The sequence below is a fragment of the Rosa rugosa genome, chromosome 5, assembly GCF_958449725.1.
Source record: "Rosa rugosa chromosome 5, drRosRugo1.1, whole genome shotgun sequence".
Lineage (NCBI taxonomy): Eukaryota > Viridiplantae > Streptophyta > Magnoliopsida > Rosales > Rosaceae > Rosa > Rosa rugosa.
Genome location: NC_084824.1, coordinates 54,052,508 through 54,068,892, shown reverse-complemented (window position 1 = coordinate 54,068,892; position 16,385 = coordinate 54,052,508). Strand labels below are relative to the sequence as shown.

General features: G+C 38.5%; 1 protein-coding gene across 1 annotated transcript; it reads left to right on the top strand.

The window, feature by feature from the left end:
- Positions 1-1,601: 1,601 nt before the first annotated feature.
- On the top strand, positions 1,602-10,043 carry LOC133708478 (uncharacterized). The gene is made up of 11 exons (XM_062133949.1): positions 1,602-2,300; positions 3,157-3,421; positions 4,196-4,358; positions 4,440-5,211; positions 5,336-5,759; positions 5,854-6,089; positions 6,893-7,049; positions 7,374-7,601; positions 7,703-8,053; positions 8,970-9,071; positions 9,420-10,043. The coding sequence occupies exons 1-11, from the start codon at positions 1,789-1,791 to the stop codon at positions 9,657-9,659; spliced, it is 3,450 nt and encodes a 1,149-aa protein (XP_061989933.1). The 5' UTR covers positions 1,602-1,788; the 3' UTR covers positions 9,660-10,043.
- Positions 10,044-16,385: the final 6,342 nt, after the last annotated feature.

Here is a 16,385-nt window from a genome sequence, read left to right as displayed (position 1 = left end):
ACTGTTGAATCAAAAAAAACCAAACACAAGTTACTAATGGGATAGTGGCATCTCTCTCTCTCTCTCTCTCTCTCTCTCTCTCTCAATTGGTTAGCCGATTCTTCTAAAAAAAAGTTGGTTAGCCGATATAGTATAAGTGAATAGGGCAATCTCGCATAAGATTGTGTCTAAAAGCTAACCTAATGACTCGATTTTATACAAAACAACTAATCTGTCCACCTCTGTAGCTGCAATTGGCAGACGACTCTATATTACTCAAAATGCTATGGGTGGACTTGGTGCGCGCCATCGATTTGGTTTTAGGGCATTAACCGCTAAAGGAACCGATGGTTTTGGTTTCCTATTTTCTACAATCAAAACCAATCACAAAATTTAAAAACCGACATTGTCGGTTCGGTTTCAGTTCAATTTTGGTTAATATCATACTATCAGTATTAACTTTTCGCAAATTACCAAAGAACAGAAAAAAGAACAAACAAAAATTGTAGTTCAATAGAAAAAGTAGAATAGAAAGATTACAAGAATAGCTTAGCAAAGTAATTAGTTCGATGCAATGAAACGTGATAAATCTGCAGCAAAAATTAAACGACAAAACACTTCGCTAGAAATGTTGAGTACAATGGTGAATGATATGAAACATTTTTTATCAATTTGTATTCCTTGTTAACGTGTAGTAAAGAACTATAGAGTAAATACAATGACATCAGCTAAAGTTTTCATAAGAACAACAGATTTATGCAATATATATGCATATTCCAGTTTTTGATTTTTGGGTTGGGGGGGGGGGACCAAATCCAGTAAATAAACAACTATTACCACGTTGTTAAGTAATATTCATTCACATGAGGAACACTAGATTCTATATTAGCAAATCAATCAGACTTTAAATCATCTTACCATAAAATTATTGAATTTACGAAAAGTTAAAACGGATAGTATGATATTAAATTTCATTATTGGTTTTGTTGATCTATCAAGTGAAGTTTCTCCACTTCTAAAATGCATAAAACAGTAAACAAGATTCACCTTAATAATTTAACATAATAAACCACTGACAAAAAAATTATCAAAAGAACTATGAAGCTTAATTAAAATTTCTTACTGGCCTCGACTTCCTCCAACTCCTTATAAAACTCAAGAGCCTCTTCACTTGGCTCCTTCAAAATACCTAGTACTGAATGACCTGCAATCTTATAACTTGAGCTAATTACACGCCAAGATATATATAATATATTAGTGTAACTTTTGTAAGTCAAGAACAAAAAATTGAATTTTCCCTCACAAGTAATGAGTACATTCCCATGTATTTTGATTACGAAAGGACTAGCCAGCAAGCTAACAACTTTTTTTTTTTTTTTTTTTCATGGTCGAAGAGAAAGTTCATAATTAAAGAAGCTATACATATACAATACGTTGGAGAAATACAGAAATATACATAATAGTAGACACGACGAGTAGTTTCTAATACATAAACAATCTAAATACATTACAGTAAATTCTGCTAATACATACATACGTGGGAGAAATACAGAACTATACATATACAGTAGAAAAGTTCCAAAAAAAAAAAGTATAAATACAGTAGAAAGGGCTAAATTCTAGGGTTTCTCTAAACCGGGACATTATTATTCACAAAGGAGCGGTTGGTCCTCCTCTTTCGATTTCATTCTTCCCTCCAATGCTAATTTATCCCATCTCTCCTCTCCTCCCAAAACCCTAGACAGATCTCCGATCCCAATCCCGACCAAAGTCCGCTCCTTTTTCCCAAATTCCGGCCCCTAATCACCAATGCAAGTCCCCAATTCTGAAGAAACCGCCCCCGTAAACCCGCAAACCCCTAAAGACCCCGAAACCTCCGATTCCAATTCGGCAGTGGACGACGATGACAGTTGCGCGGCAGACGACGAGTCGTCGGTTCTCGATGTCTCCGGCAAAAGCTTGGATTTTTCAATTGGTGAGAACTCCGGCGACGGCGTCGGGGCTTTGTATTTGTACAAAAATGTGTATAATTTATTGCCCAAGTCCGTCGGGAGGCTGAAGCGGCTGAGGACGTTGAAGTTTTTCGGGAATGAGATTAATTTGTTCTCTTCGTCGGAGTTTGGGAACTTGGTGGGATTGGAATGCTTGCAGCTCCGGCTATCGTCGCCGGCGTTTGATGGTCTGCCATTGCATAAATTTAAAGGCTTGAAGGAGCTGGAGCTTTCGAAAGTGCCTTCTCGGTCTTCGGCTATACCGATACTGAGTGAGATTGCTAGGCTCAACTGTCTCACCAAGCTCTCTGTTTGTTACTTTTCTATAAGGTAAGTTTTATTTTCTGCTACATTTGTTGTTGTAGATATTTGGATTGCAATTTTATTAGTTAGTGTACAAGTGGGTTCTAAATTGGTAGAGCTTATGGTCCTAGGACCACTTATAGAGTTGTGGTGTTTAAAAAACTAAGCGCCGTAGAGGGAGGCTTAGCGAAGAGCAGGATGACTTCAAAGTGTGCTTGCTTTAGGTGGGTTTAGTTCTTGGAAGGATATCAATTTAGGATTTTCTTAATGATCTTTGCCTTTGATGACGGTGCTATACGTGGATACTATACATCAATTTAGGAAGATGCCATCTTTGCATGCCATTAATTATAAACAGTAGTTACAGAAAGGAGAATCGGAAGTAATGGGATCAGGCATTGGGACCTTAATATGGAGGAGTTAAAACAGTGATGCACATCCTGGGCTATAATGTAGGTGCTGCTTGGCCAATTCAATATACTACAAAGACAGTATATCTTAGAATAGTTATTGCATTGATGATTAATTGAATTGAAACATGTCAACGGTGATTGGGGATCATTTGAGAGGTTCAATCCCATAAAGTGTCGTATTATATGCAGTTATGCACATCAGAGTTGTGTTGGTGGTCTGGATTTTTGGGATCTGAAAGTAGTGTTTCATGATTATTATGTGGTTAGCTGTTTGTGGATTTTTTGTTTCAAATAATACAAAACAATCATTTTTTTTTTGATAGAACAAAACAATCAATTTAGATTAACAATGTTTGAATGTCAGGCAATTAGGCCTCTATTACATGGTGACCATTGTTTTTCTCAGTTTATTATGTTGGGAAAAAGTTACCTTTCTTAACTTGGTTTATTTTGTGGTGTACTTCCTGCAGATACCTTCCTCCTGAAATTGGCTGCTTAAGCAAGTTGGAATACCTAGATCTTTCATTCAATAAGATGAAGAGTTTGCCAGCTGAAATTAGTAATTTAAATGCCTTGGTATCGTTAAAAGTTGCCAATAATAAATTATCAGAACTACCTTTGGCTTTGTCCTCGTTGAAAATGTTGGAGAACTTGGACCTGTCGCACAACAGGTTGACATCATTGGGGTCCCTTGATCTTAGCTTGATGCGAAACCTCCAGAATTTAAATCTTCAGGTGCTTGCTAAGAACCATGAACTAGGAGCATTATAATCAAGTATTCCTTTCAGGTTTTATACTCTTTTTAAAGTACATTAATTCTATTCCAGATTTTAATTCCTTGGATTGAGATTGCTCAACTACTTGAAAATCATATCTGTTGCTCTCTTCCGGGTGTTATTACTTTATCTCTGTTGTGCCCAGCCACCTAAACTCTTTATAAAGGAGTAAAGAAGCAATGTCTGGTACTCTGGTCAACATATAGGCTATTATGTTACTTACTTGTGAGCACATACTTGATCAACTCCTGTTAATATCTCTGCATTACATTCTACGTACATCTGTCAAATCATGTTGCAGCTCTCTCTGTCTCTCGCTCTCTCTCTCTCTCTCTCTCTAACACACAGACAGCTTAGTTTGTTTCATTTTCACCTAATTTCCTTTCATGGAGAATAAAAGATGGTGAATTGGCTGGGCTTTTGGGTGAAATCAAGTGGTAGGTTGCTAGGTTGTGCGGGAAATTAGCTGGTTGTGGGTTACTGGTTGTTAGGTGTAGTAGGGTGGTGGAGGGTTGCTGTACGTTTTCAAAACTGTTTTTTAATTTTTAGCAAGGGAAAAATGAGAAAATTTAGGGAAAAAATGTGGGATGTCAGGTAAGGAAACTTGGATGTCTTATATTCTATGCATTTTATTGACTTCCTTATAGAATTATTATTACTTAGCTGATATTTTAAGTTGGTATTTGATATGTGAACTTAGCATGTTTTTCATGGTTCTTTTTTTATGGTTCAGCACAACATGCTTCCCATCTACTGTCAAATACCTTCATGGATATGTTGCAATTTGGAAGGTAATGGAAAAGATATGTCCAACGACGATTTTAGCAGTACCTCAGTTGAAATGGATGTATATGAAACCACCATTCAGAAGAATGATGAAAATCGTTTTCACACAGGTAAGGCTCTCTCTCTCTCTCTCTGTTGTAATGTGTCTTGTATATTTAGAACCATTCTCATATTGCTTTTATTTGTGACAGGCTTTCATCATAGCTCACCGAGTATAGTTGGGCCTTCATCTAACAGTAGGTGTTTCACAACTCGGAGATCAGCTGGCCGATGGAAGCGACAGTTCTTGCAGAGGAGAGCTCGTCAAGAACGCTTAAATAACAGCAGGAAGTCGAAAGGTCTGGATCTTCCTAAGCTGCACATGAAGGAGGATGAAGACTGCAAACCAGGCAATATAGATGCTACTTTTGAATCATATCATGAAAGTGCACTGGACATTATAAATTTGGATGATGATAATGATAAAAGTTTACTTTCTGGAGAAGATGAAGGTGTAAACGTCTCCCATGCTGCACATCATGACATGTGTTCGAAGAAGGAGGAGCTTTCTGTAAGAAGTTGCTCATCTCTTAGGGTTAACTCTACTCTAGTAGATAATGGTGATAAAAAGGATTGTTACGAGAGTGATGCATCGTCAACTTGCAATCAAGAGGTTACTGGTGAGCACGATGACGTGGCATATTCAGGAAAATCCAAATGCAGTTCAAAGTCCAAGAGGCCACGAGATGGGGATCTTGATAATAGGAATCTTCAGGATCCCAAACGTTGGAAGTGTGGAGATTGTAGTTCAAGCCTATCTTGCAGAAACATGTCTTGCAAATATAGTAATATGTCATTTTGCAGTGCTGAGGACCATCTTCCAGATGGCTTTTATGATGCAGGACGTGACAGGCCCTTCATGCCACTAGAGAGTTATGAGCAAATTTTCCATCTCGACTCACGTGAAGTTATTCTTGTGGACAGGTTATTTTATGCAAGTTTTTATGTTGATGCAGATACATGTTACCCCTTTTGGTTCCTGGGTGGAATGCTAGCTTAACATAATGGCTCTCAACTCTAAATGCTGTAATTTTTATTTTGCCTTCAGGCTAAGGGATAAAGAGTTGGATGGAATTTTGTGCTCTGCCCGAGATATGGTGTCTCAATTGAAGCAGTTAAATGGTCTAAATACAGATAGAGATCGGGATGATGAGCTACAGATTGCATTATATCTTGCTCTATTTGTATCAGATCATTTTGGAGGGACTGATAGGGCGGCTCTTGTTGAAAGGAGACGAAGAGCTGGTGGTGGTTCAATATCCAGGAAGCCTTTTGTATGCACCTGCTCAATTAGGAACTCTGAATCTATTAGTTTGAACCCCAAACAGTCTCCGGAGACTGTTGAAGATATTGCCTTTTCTGATATCTGTGAGAAATCTCTCCGTTCTATCAAGGCCAGACAAAAATCCGTTGTAGTACCTATAGGAACATTGCAGTTTGGTGTTTGTAGGCATAGAGCATTGCTACTGAAGGTGATTCTTGTACTGACTTATTCTTTAATATCTATTTATTAGTATGTCTGTTGTATGCCTAAACATCTAGTTTGGTATTACTTTGTTGGCATAGTACCTATGTGATCGGATGGAACCTCCAATCCCTTGTGAGCTTGTCAGAGGATACCTGGATTTCATGCCACATGCTTGGAATATTATATCAGTCAAGAAAAATGACTCAACTAAGAGAGGTGACTCGATTAAGGGAGGTGACTTGGTTGAGAGAGATGACTCACGGATTCGCATGGTTGTTGATGCATGTCGTCCACATGATGTAAGAGAGGAGACAGATCCTGAATATTATTGCAGGTCAGCAGCTTACTTATATATGATTTCTTGGTAATTTCTTCAGTGCTGAATATGAAATGTAGGTTTTGTGTCACTATATTTTACTTCCTTACTGAATTTGATTTGTCTTTGTAATGCTGAGTCTCTCTCATCTCTTTTTCTATTTCTGTTAAATTGACTAGGTCACTTCTGGTCTGATTATCAACTTGGCTTTATTCAGAATCTTATCTCCTTTTGAGCACAAAACTTTGTATTACTCCGTTGGTTGTTGATCAATTGTGGTTTGGTTATAATAAGTAGAAACGCCCAGGTTTTTGCTCTGTTTACTGTATTCTGAACCTGTACATGTCTAGGTGTGTTTTTTGACTTTTTTCTTTGGCGTCTTCTTCATTTTAAAAAAAAAAAAATTTTGAAGTTTTTATTACACATTAACCCTTGCCTCTCTTGGCTGTCTTCAGAATCTTATGTTTTTTCTTTTCCGAATTTCAAGTTTCTATTACCTACCTTCCCTCCCCCCTCTTTTTCTCTGTTCAATTGATAATGGGCGCTGGTTTGAGCATCAACTTAGCTGTCCTTAGAATCTTATCTTCTTTTGTGCACGACACTTAGGATCATATGTTTCATGTTAATTAATTGTACTTCAGTAATGCGTAGACAGGCAACCAGTTTGTTCATTCTTCTTTCTTCTAAACTGTGGTGTGGTGTTGTTTTCATTTTCGATTCAAGTTTCTATTACTGATCAAAAGTAGCAGTGTGTGTCTTTAGTTATATTTATTTCTAGATATTCACTTGTATGAGTTGTATAATATATTTTATGATGGTAGGTATATTCCTCTCAGTCGGGCCAGGGTTTCTTTCTCTGGAAGCAGCCCTGCTGATGTTTGTTTGTTTCCTTCATTGTCCTCTTCGGATGAAACTCAAACTGAATCCGGTAGTTCTCTCATTCGGTGTAAATATGGGTCGGCTGACGCAGCAGCAAAGGTATGCCTTTTGAAATCTAACCAGGCTTATGCAGTTGTATAATTATTTTCTGGCTTTAATGACCCCTAGGCTTGTTAGAAGGTTTCATGATAGATCACAGATTCTCAATTTAGTCTCTTGCTTGCATAGTTTTTTTTTTTCCAAGTGATTCTTAAAAGTCTATGTTTACGATTCTTATCAGGCTTGAACAAAATTTCATTGTTTAGGTTGTTGCTTATGAAGTTTTCGTTTTATCTTGGTTAGGATTCTGTATGATGTTTCGTTGTCCTTTATTTCGTTGTTGCTGTAAATTATAACCCGTCATTTTGCTGGGGGATGCTGCAGATGCGTACTCTGGAGGTATATGGGACCTCAGTGGATGATATTAGGAACTTTGAATACAGCTGCTTGGGTGAAGTTAGAATTTTAGGTGCTTTGCAACACCCCTGCATAGTAGAGATGTATGGACACAGTATATCATCCAAGTGGGCTCCTTCTATGGATGATAATTCTGGGCACCGTATATTGCAATCTGTAATTTTCATGGAGTATATAAACGGGGGTTCCTTACAGGTGAAAATTAGTTTAGCTGGTTAAAAATTCCATTTTCTTGGTATTTATTTTCATCTTGTTTTAGTTATGTTTTAAAGATTTTCGTTTCCATCATATGACAGGGTTACATAGAAAAGCTATCTAAAGCAGGTGAGAAGCATGTCCCTGTGGAGTTAGCTTTAAGCATCGCTAAGAATGTTGCATGTGCACTGGTGGAGTTGCACTCAAAACACATTATTCATCGTGACATAAAAAGTGCAAACATTTTGATTGATATCGATAGGAAGACAGCTGATGGAACACCTGTTGTGAAGCTCTGTGATTTTGATAGGGCAGTGCCTCTTAGCTCGTACTTGCATACATGCTGTATTGCCCATGTTGGGATACCTCCTCCTGATGTTTGTGTTGGAACACCTCGCTGGATGGCTCCAGAGGTTCTGCGGGCAATGCATAAACAAAATATTTATGGATTGGTAAGTTCTCTGTGCGGTCAGTTTGCTGGGAATCTCTTAGATAATTGTGCCTGCTGTAACTTTTTGCACTCAGTATAGTGATGCACTATCCGTGTACAGAATGTTAAATGATGCTATCATGGACACATGTGCCTATAACTGTCCATTTACTACTGTAATTCTACGAGATTTAGTTTGGTTAATTACAAAGCAATAGATGTTTGTTGAAGAAGCATTTATTTGAGTTAGGAGGCTGAAGTTATCAAGAAATAGGTTATTCTATTTTACTGAAAGCTTTTATGACTAAAAGTGAGACAAGTATTTGGTAACTTGGAGGAAGTCTTATAGTTTATTACGCAAAGCTAGAACATGGAACTAGTTTCTGTTGCAACTTTCAAGAATCCAGTTAGAGTCTAGTGCTACTTAGCTTTATGATAGATGCATTATTATCGGAATGAGGTTCTCTGTCTGGTGAGATTGATGAGTTGTCAAACATGTAGCAAGTTTAGCAATTCTCCTGTCACTGCTAATTGGTACAATAAAACTTGATGTTTAAATAACAATCTTCTGCAACAGCATTGATTTGAAATTTTAAGATTGTCTTTGACTTGTTGATATGCTGATGGCCTAGTATATGCCAAGATTGTTTGTGCCTAAATTTTGTGGCAAATACTTGGTTTCCCCTCCAGGTGCTAGTAAACTATTTGTATCAATCAAAAGTACATTACGCTGTTCTTGTGAATTTGGCATGGGAAGCATACTGCACATTACCTTGTACACCTAGATTCAGTCTTCTTTTATAAAATATCCTTAAACAGCTGATGAAGTTCCACATGGTCCCTAAGGGTTCCAACCTTGTGTTGTAGCTTTCTTCTTTCCTAAGTTGGTGAAGCTTTGCTTCTTCAAAGTGCTAAGTTTCTTTTCTTTCTGTTTACAGGAAGTTGATATCTGGTCGTTTGGATGCCTTCTTTTGGAGATGTTGACTTTGCAGATTCCTTACTTGGGATTATCTGAATTAGAGATTCATGACTGTCTATCGGTATTTCTCTCCCTCTCTCTCTGGCTGGCGAGTAGAATTTTTGAGGGGTCCATGTTGGACCAGTTTTGACTTTATAAACTTTGTATACCTGACTAGTTGGTGAAAATAAGTTTTGAGTTATCCAGTCAGTGATTGGAGAAAGTGTGAATATGTTACTTTGAAAAGATATTGCGGCCTGATTCTAGTGCTCCCTTAGTTTGTTGGCTCAGTAGAGCCCTTGTGTGGACATACATTTGTGTTTCTAGGGTTAGCTAATTGGTTTATGTCAAATGTATAATTATTTGTGCTGTCAATATTCGCTTATTTTGTTAACTTCTAACTAGTCTGCTTATTGCTTGTCATATGTAGATGGGAAAACGACCCAAGTTAACAGATAACTTGGAGGCGCTTCGGCCATTGGAGAAGGCTGCAATGGCTCAATCTGCTGAAGAGCTTGAGCAAACAGAAGCTGACTTAGATGTACTAAGATTTCTGGTTGACTTGTTCTGCCAATGTACTGAGGAGAATCCACAAAGTCGTCCAACGGCTGACAGCCTCTACAAATTGTTGCTCGAACGCAGCACCCAGTTTACAAGTTCAAAAAGTTAGAACACAGCACCCAGTTTACAAGTTCAAGAAGTTAGAAATGCTAGGTCGAGCATCAGGTATTAATCTATGAACTGCAGATTATGTAGTCTGAGAAATGTACTTCTGCATTAAATTTATTGATTTGGCCAGAGGTTCTGGCATTGTAGTTGCTCTGTTAGGTTAGGCAGCTATGTTGTATCATGTCTTCTGTATGGGAGATTAGGTTTAGGGGGATTGCAGGCTCATTTTCTGTAAATCCAATTGAGATTTGTGATTTTTGTAGGTAGTTGGTTCTGGGACATGCGAGGCCTGGTCATCCTTGTATTATTCCAGACTGTAAGCAGACCAGAATAAACTATAAATGGTCTACAAATTTTAATAAAGCAGATTTTGTGTTGGATATCATATGGTTTTACATAATTGGATATCAGGCTACCGATTTATAGTTTGTATTGATGTTGTCTTGATAACTATACCAGTTGTGGTAATGCAAAACTGCAATGAATCAACGTAAAGCATACCCTAAACCCGAGGTTAATTGTTTCCTAGAGCCCCCTTCTGCAATGAATATCAACGCGAAGACATCAATTGATGCTGTGGCAGCAAGGTTTAGGGAAGGACCTGGTTGATGGACAACGCCCTGTTGATCTTGGACCTTCAATTCTCAAGGACAAGGTTTTGCGGTAATTCATGCTTTTTTACTGGCTAAACTACTGACAAGTGACAACTAAGAAGGAAAGTTCATGAAGCACTTCCGACGGGCATGGTCATTGGATGGTACCCATCTTGCGAAGAAGCATGAGCGTGCACGCTTCCTGATTACTTTAACAGTGCCATCTAATCGGAACCGGATTAATGAAGGGGGACCTTGCCTCAGTTCGACGGTGTGCAAGAGGCGAGCATGATGCCATTGCAAACCTTATGCTTCTAGGTTCAGTTAGGGATTGCGCCTGCGTTTTAGATCACATTGCTTGATCCAGCTGGGAGGTATTTCCTTTTCAAACGTAGCTTCACAGTGGAGGATGGGTGGGTGCTTCACTGCTTCATTTGTCTTTCAAGTTCAAGAATCTTATGGGAGGTGTTCAAGTTGTGGCTTTATCACATGTGAGCTTGCCAGTAGAAGAGCCTTATGATCCGGTGTTTAAGGCAATTCAGTCGATACACAATCAACATCAAGGGTTCCCAAACCTTATATTGGCCAATGGAACCATGACGTCGTCTATGGTGTTCCAAGCAAGTGTTCCACCACTTATGATCACAATACTAGCCTCTATTAGCCTAGGTGACTTCTCGTTTTTGGGGCTGCGCTGTCATGTTACAATTAGACAACTGGACGAGGTCTCTTCTAGAGTGGAGGCTGCTGCTATATCAGGATAGCGACGAAAGCGAGATGATGGGTAGTTTGGTGGTAAGGAAGCCGGTTATTGATGCCACAAACCTGGGCTTGGTCCTAGTGGCTAAGCAAGGTTTTGATGGTCTTGTTGTTGTCAAGCATAAACCAGGGCGCCCTCGAGGTGCAAGTTATCAGGTTCGTTCTGCTAGGGAGCTTGCAGCTACTGTAGCACCAAAACAATCTCCTAACAAACAGTCTCTGAGGAAGACTAAGCCAAGAATTCTGAAAGGTGGTAAAGCTACTATCTCTGACCCTAGGGAAGGAGTTGGTAGTTGTCTGATTTTTTTATGGTTGGTGTCAGCAAGGCTAAGCTCTGTGTAGGTATGAAAAAAATGATTTTGCCTTGAGGGGAGAGCTGTTACATTGATCTTAGGCTCACTTAAAAGCGAGTTTCAATAAGTTTCTAATGAGACTAGTCTTAGAATAGGATTTGCCTGAGTTACTAGATTGCAAGTTCTATTTTCTAATATATTGTATTATTCTGGAATTTGTGCTTTGATTAATATATAATTTTGCATTTTAAAAAAGATAATATAAAATCAAATTCAGAAGAAAAATACAGTATAGCAATATAATTATAAATTACCTATAAAGAAACTTCAAACTTCAATATCACCTAATAAAAGAAGAAAATCAGACTAAAAAAAAAAAACTACTAAAAGAAGAGAAGAGGATTGAAGAAGTTAGAGTAGAAACTATGGCTTCTAATCCTTGTCTTCTATTTATGAATTTATGTTTCTTAGTGGCGAGCGAAATAAAAGCAGCCTAAATTGTGAATACAGGGTTATAGGAGAGCAATATAAGCATTGTGCTCACGCGAAGTGGTGAAATGCTACAAGCTTGATGGTGAGAGTCTGTTCCGTTCCTTTTATTTTACTTTTTTTTTTGTTAGAGATTTTCCAACGATTATTCATGGGAAAATGTGCATTCTTTTTATTTTATTTTTCTTACTGGATATTTATCAACAAAAAGATTTCCAACTATTATAGTAATACTAGCCTTTTTTTTTTTGTTCCCTTCTATGAGCTCCATCCCATATGTGTAGTAACGGCGTTGGAAATTATACATTATGAAACGGAAAATAAAAAGTGGTCATCATGATATCAAACCATATATGTCATGACATATCAATACATGTCAAATCTTGTCAACATCATTTTCTATTAAAAAAACTATCGTGTCATAATCTTACGACTAAAATATCAAACATTTTAGGACATTTTCCTAGTGAGAGCTCGCTAAAATATCAAACTTTCTATTTTTTACAATTTTTCAAAGTCGTAAACTAGGAAAATCATTAAAAAAAATTTGATATTTTTGAGTGTCTACACTTGCAACAAGTCCTAGAAATCATGCTTTATCGATATTGAATTATGGCACAAGACAATTTATATAAAAAGATGTCTTGACATGATTTGACACTCATGACATGACATGCTAGAGCATGTCAAAATATGTCAAACCTTAATTATTAACACTATTTTTTTAATTAAAATGATCTTATGTCATAATCTTACAATTGGTAGAATATGATTTGTTTAACATGTTCCCACTTATAGTAATCAAAATTATTGAATTTTTATTATTTTCTCAGTTTTCTTACTTTAGAAAATCATAAAAAATAATAATCAGATCTAGATTTTTGAGTTCTATTAGTTTGTCAATTGCTTAAAAATCATCATTTTTGGGTGAGAAGATTTTAGTGAGAAAATTAAAAGATGCAATTTTGACAAAACAAAAATCGTGTGCGTAGTCCACATTTTTTTTTTTGTAGAAATCATGATTTTGGAGATTTTTTTTTTCCCAAAATTTATGGAATCCAGTTTTCACGGAGTTTGAGAATGAACTAGAATTATTTTATAATTTAAATTTTTGTTTCGTTTTCAACTTGACGTTTTGTATTTAATATTATAAATTAGATTACAGGGTTTTTGTCCATTTACCCTAATTCTAGGGATTTTTTTTCCTACCACCCCATTAAGTTTTTTTAATTCCCCCTTACCCATGAAGACTCTAATAAGGTATTCCCTAATACCCAATTATGTTTTTTTATATTTTTTTTAGACTATTTTACCCTCACCCATTTGTTACATAGAGAGAGAGAGAGAGAGAGAGAGAGAGAGAGAGAGAGAGAGAGAGAGAGAGAGAGAGAGAGAGAGAGAGAGAGAGAGAGAGAGAGAGAGAGAGAGAGAGAGAGAGAGAGAGAGAGAGAGAGAGAGAAACCATAGGAGACTTCGCCGAAGTTCGGTCACCGGTCGTCGGAGTCCGATTACCGATCGCCGGATTTCGGTCACTGGTCGCCAGATTCTAGTCACCGGCCGCCGCCACCGAACTTCTCTAAAAATCTCACCGGATGTCTCCAAAGAAGTCGTCGGAGATCTCATAGATCGCCAGAAAGGTTTATTACCCCCAATAAACCTCTATTGCCCCCCAATAGACGTCTATTGCTCTCCAATAGAACTCTCAGTCGCTGGAATGAGAACTAATCTCCCCAAATTTAGACAAATAAAACTTTGATTAAAGAAAAAAAAGAAAAAGATTACATCAATTCAAAACTTCTATAGGGGGGGCAATAGACGTGTATTACCCCCCAATAGAACTTTCAGTCGCTGGAATGGGAACTAGTCTCCCTAAATTTAGACATAAAACTTTGATTAAAAAAAAAAACGAGAATATTACATCAATTCAAAACGTCTATTACCCCCCAATAGAATTTTTTTTTTTTTTTTTTTTTTAAAAACCCCACCCCATTCCCACCCTTGATGGGGCTCGAACTCCTGACCTCTTATATATGAGACCAAAGCCTTACCACCCCACCAAACACACACACCCCCCAATAGAACTTGAACAGACTTCTATTGCCCCTATAGAACTTTTTATTTTTATTTTTTCTTTCCTTCTGGGCCTTCTACCCCCATTTTACCAAAATAAAGAAATAATAATAATAATTCTGCACTCATTTTACCAAAAAAAAAAAAAATTGATTTGGGCACCCAGAAAAATGATCTAGGCACCCACTTCCTCTTCTCTTTCCGGTTGCAGACCCGAGACCGGAGTCGTCTTCAGCAGCGTCTTCAAGCTAACTTACCGGAGCTGCACGAAGTCGCCACCAGCTGCACGATCGATGGCGCCGCTGCACGATGATATCTCCGGTTGCACGAACTGGGTCAATTTGCCGTCGACTTTAACTCGGTCGACTGCCAGCGCTGACGACGTGTAGGCCATGGCAGATCGAGGCCTGGTCTTGGACATGCCGGCATCGTTGGGGAGAGAGAGAGAGAGAGAGAGAGAGAGAGAGAGAGAGAGAGAGAGAGAGAGAGAGAGAGTGGCAGTGGCTGTAGTTTAGTAATTAGGTTGAGGGTAGAATAGTCACTTTGCTTCACATTGGGTTAGTGAGAATAAATATCTGTTGTTGAGGTGAGTGAGATAATTTTTGCTCATTTTGGTGCTTTGGATCAAGGACCCATTTAGATTTTAGCCTAGTAACAAGTTAGAAAATTAGGATGTTTTTTTTTTTTTTTTTTGGGCAACGAAAGACATATCCATGGATACACTAATGGTTAAAATGATGTCATTAGTGTTAGGATGACATGTTAAAGCCTAGTAACAGGTTAGAAAATTAGTCTTTAGCAGACTCTTTATCTTGGCTCATTAGCTATATTGGAGAGCATATATATATATATATATTTTTATTAATTTTACCAGCTGCACCAGACTCCTAAGTGGCTCTTCAATTTAACTTTTAGCAATCTCTCTCTTTAATATAGAGAGCAAGATGAGGCTCTCTATTATTTTTGTTAATTTAAAACATTCCTTTTAAGTTATTCTATGTAATCTACAAATACATTCAAATTATTTTTTCTTCATTCAATAAACAATATAAATTCAAAATTAATTATACGCCCCTAGCGCTCTGCTAGGGTTTGTGGAGCGGCGCGTCTCTTGGCCGTCGCATCCTAAACCTACTCCATTCATGGAGATAATTTCAGGCCTCGGTCTCTGTGTGTTGGTTTTTGCTGTTCTCGATGGCAGAGCGGAGTTTGAGGAGAGTTTTGGCGTTGGTGTGGTCCTGCCGGTGAGTCAAAGGACTTTTGGATCGGCGAAGGAGGGTGGCGGTGGTTGTTGGAAGGAGTGGGATCCGGGTAGAGGGTTGATCCCTTTCTCTCACGGTGGTCCTAGCGGGTCGGATCATCCCTGCGCTGATGACACGATGAGTAGGCTGTGGTCGAGTAGATTGGGAGATTTCTTTCTCCGATCGGATCTTCTGAGACTGCTGCAACAGGTTTGTGGGGTGGCGGTTGAGGGGAATTCCGTTGTCTTCAAGGCAAGCAGTGACCGCTGGCGTAGGCGCAGTGGGCGTGGCGGTGTAGGTGAGTGTTCATGTATGGTACGGGCGCGTTCATTCGATGGGTCGACGATTGGTAGTGCAGGCGACCTCTTCTGGCCGGTTGACTCCCGATCGTGTGGCAACATGGCGGACACTCAGTGCGTCACCGGCGGCAGGGACAAAGGTCGAGATGCGGTGTGTGACGGCGCTGGTTTTCTGGTGGATGGTGTCAGGATCCGGATCTGGGATCCGGGTGGGCTTGGCAAATGGAGCCGGATCTGGGATCCGGGTAGAGGTTGGTATTGGCCTGCGGCCCACTATCTTTGGTGGGCTTGTTATGGTTCGCTATAATGGATTTGGGCTCCTGTGATTTACTATTGGATCCAGGACCCAATTCTATGGTATTTGTTCGTGAAAGATCGTCTGCCAACATGGCCATGTTCTGACACCCTTGGCCGGCTTCGATCTTTAGGTGGGAGAGTGCCTTCATTCCGACGCCAAGTTGATTTTTGTCAATTTGTGCGTTGGAGTTCGATGGGTAGTCAAACCACCGACTACTCAATTCACTACACGGCTGCAGTCCGTAGTGTAAAATCAGCGCTGCGTCTCGACGTTGCTGCTCCTTGCATTTTTAAGTTTTTATATTTCAGATGTATTTTCTTTTTCGTACTGTTTCTTGATGTCTTTTGGCATCGTATCGTTGTAATTTTTCGATTTCAATAAATTGCTGACCTCCTTCGATTAAAAAAAAATATATATAAATTCAAATTGAGCTAAAATAGAGAGAACTGATGCAGACATATTTTAAAAATTGCTAGCCAAAATGACTTTTTAGTTATTTTGGCTAAAATTTGATTAAAAAATGCTAGCGTTGCTAAAGATGCGGATGACACTAATGGCTAAAATGATGTCATGTAACATGAATCACTAATACATTAGGTGCACTGTAGAATTTTCGGTTAGTTCAGCGGTGTAATAAATAAAAAAAATTAAGTTTTTTTTTCCTTTTAAGTTCGCATTTTCAACA

Excerpts from the sequence above, each read along its gene's own strand:
- LOC133708478 (XM_062133949.1), top strand. The coding sequence starts at position 1,789 with ATGCAAGTCCCCAATTCTGAAGAAACCGCCCCCGTAAACCCGCAAACC. Across the intron at positions 5,760-5,853 it reads ATAGAGCATTGCTACTGAAG|TACCTATGTGATCGGATGGA; the intron begins GTGATTCTTGTA and ends TTGTTGGCATAG. Across the intron at positions 7,050-7,373 it reads CGGCTGACGCAGCAGCAAAG|ATGCGTACTCTGGAGGTATA; the intron begins GTATGCCTTTTG and ends GGGATGCTGCAG.